The sequence below is a fragment of the Macrobrachium nipponense genome, chromosome 6 (assembly GCF_015104395.2).
Source record: "Macrobrachium nipponense isolate FS-2020 chromosome 6, ASM1510439v2, whole genome shotgun sequence".
NCBI lineage: Eukaryota > Metazoa > Arthropoda > Malacostraca > Decapoda > Palaemonidae > Macrobrachium > Macrobrachium nipponense.
This window is the reverse complement of record NC_061108.1, coordinates 37,413,188-37,414,191: the sequence shown is the minus strand read 5'-3', so window position 1 is coordinate 37,414,191 and position 1,004 is coordinate 37,413,188. Positions and strand designations below refer to the sequence as shown.

At 50.1% G+C, this 1,004-nt stretch overlaps 1 protein-coding gene across 1 annotated transcript; it reads left to right on the top strand.

Annotated features, from left to right (window-relative positions):
- The first annotated feature begins 224 nt into the window (after positions 1–224).
- LOC135216494 (uncharacterized) lies at positions 225–689 on the top strand. Its single transcript, XM_064251866.1, has one exon. It carries the CDS (start codon positions 225–227, stop codon positions 687–689), a length of 465 nt encoding a protein of 154 aa, XP_064107936.1.
- The last annotated feature ends 315 nt before the right edge of the window (positions 690–1,004 follow it).

The window sequence follows — 1,004 nt, the reverse complement described above, 5'->3', positions numbered from 1 at the left end:
CCCATGTCCACATTAATATTGTAGGACCCCTCCCACGCTCTGAAGTGTATCATTACCTATTCACAATGGTTGACCACTTGACAAGATGGCCCAAAGCCTCCCCTATGACAGAGGCATCAGCAGCAGCATGTGCCAGTGCTTTCCTCTCATCATGGGTTTTCAGAGCCTGCATACCCCATCACATCACCTCAGACAGAGGCACTACCTTCACGTAGCAGATCTGGATGTCCCTAAACCGCCTCCTCGGCACCCAGTTACATCACACAATCGCTTACCATCCCGAGTCCAATAGCTTGATCGAGAGGTTCCATCGCACATTGAAAGCAGCTTGCATGTCTCACTACAACTCCTCAACCTGGTACTTGCAACTTCCATGGGTCCTCCTCGGCCTTCGGACCACGCCTAAAGAGGGCCTACACCTGTCAGCAGCCGAGATGATACCTGGAGAATTCTTCCCTGATAATGACACCTCACCTGACATCATCGGACTCCAGACCATTGTCGCAAAATTAGCCCCTTGCCTGCCATCCTACAGGCCAAACAAGAAGACCTTTATCCTGAAGGATCTACACATGGCAACACATATATTCATCAGAACCGATGCTGTTTGTCCGCCTTTGACCCAGACTTATACTGTCCCCTACTGGGTCCTCAACCGCAAGCAGAAAGCCTTCCTCGTCGACGTCTAGGGCACAATAGATTGGGTTGCAATCGGCCACCTGAAACCAGCATGTTTTCCCACATTAGTCCTCCAGTCCAGTTTTAAGGGCAGGACGTCCTCTGCAACGCCTGAGGGTGGGGAGGGGGTCGGTTATTTTGCCAGCACTCTAAAGCCTGCGTTTCTCACGCTGCAAGCTACAGATCGTAGCTTCAGACAATACTTGCCAAATTCCGTGATTATCTCGATATTGCACATAGCAAAGCATCAAGTCAGCAGAGTGGCGCCAACAGAGAGCACACCTGATTTTCATCTAATATCTGATGATTGTACGTGATTGCTTTGT

What these genes read in the sequence shown, in the direction of transcription:
- LOC135216494 (XM_064251866.1), top strand. Translation starts at nt 225, where the DNA reads ATGTCCCTAAACCGCCTCCTCGGCACCCAGTTACATCACACAATCGCT.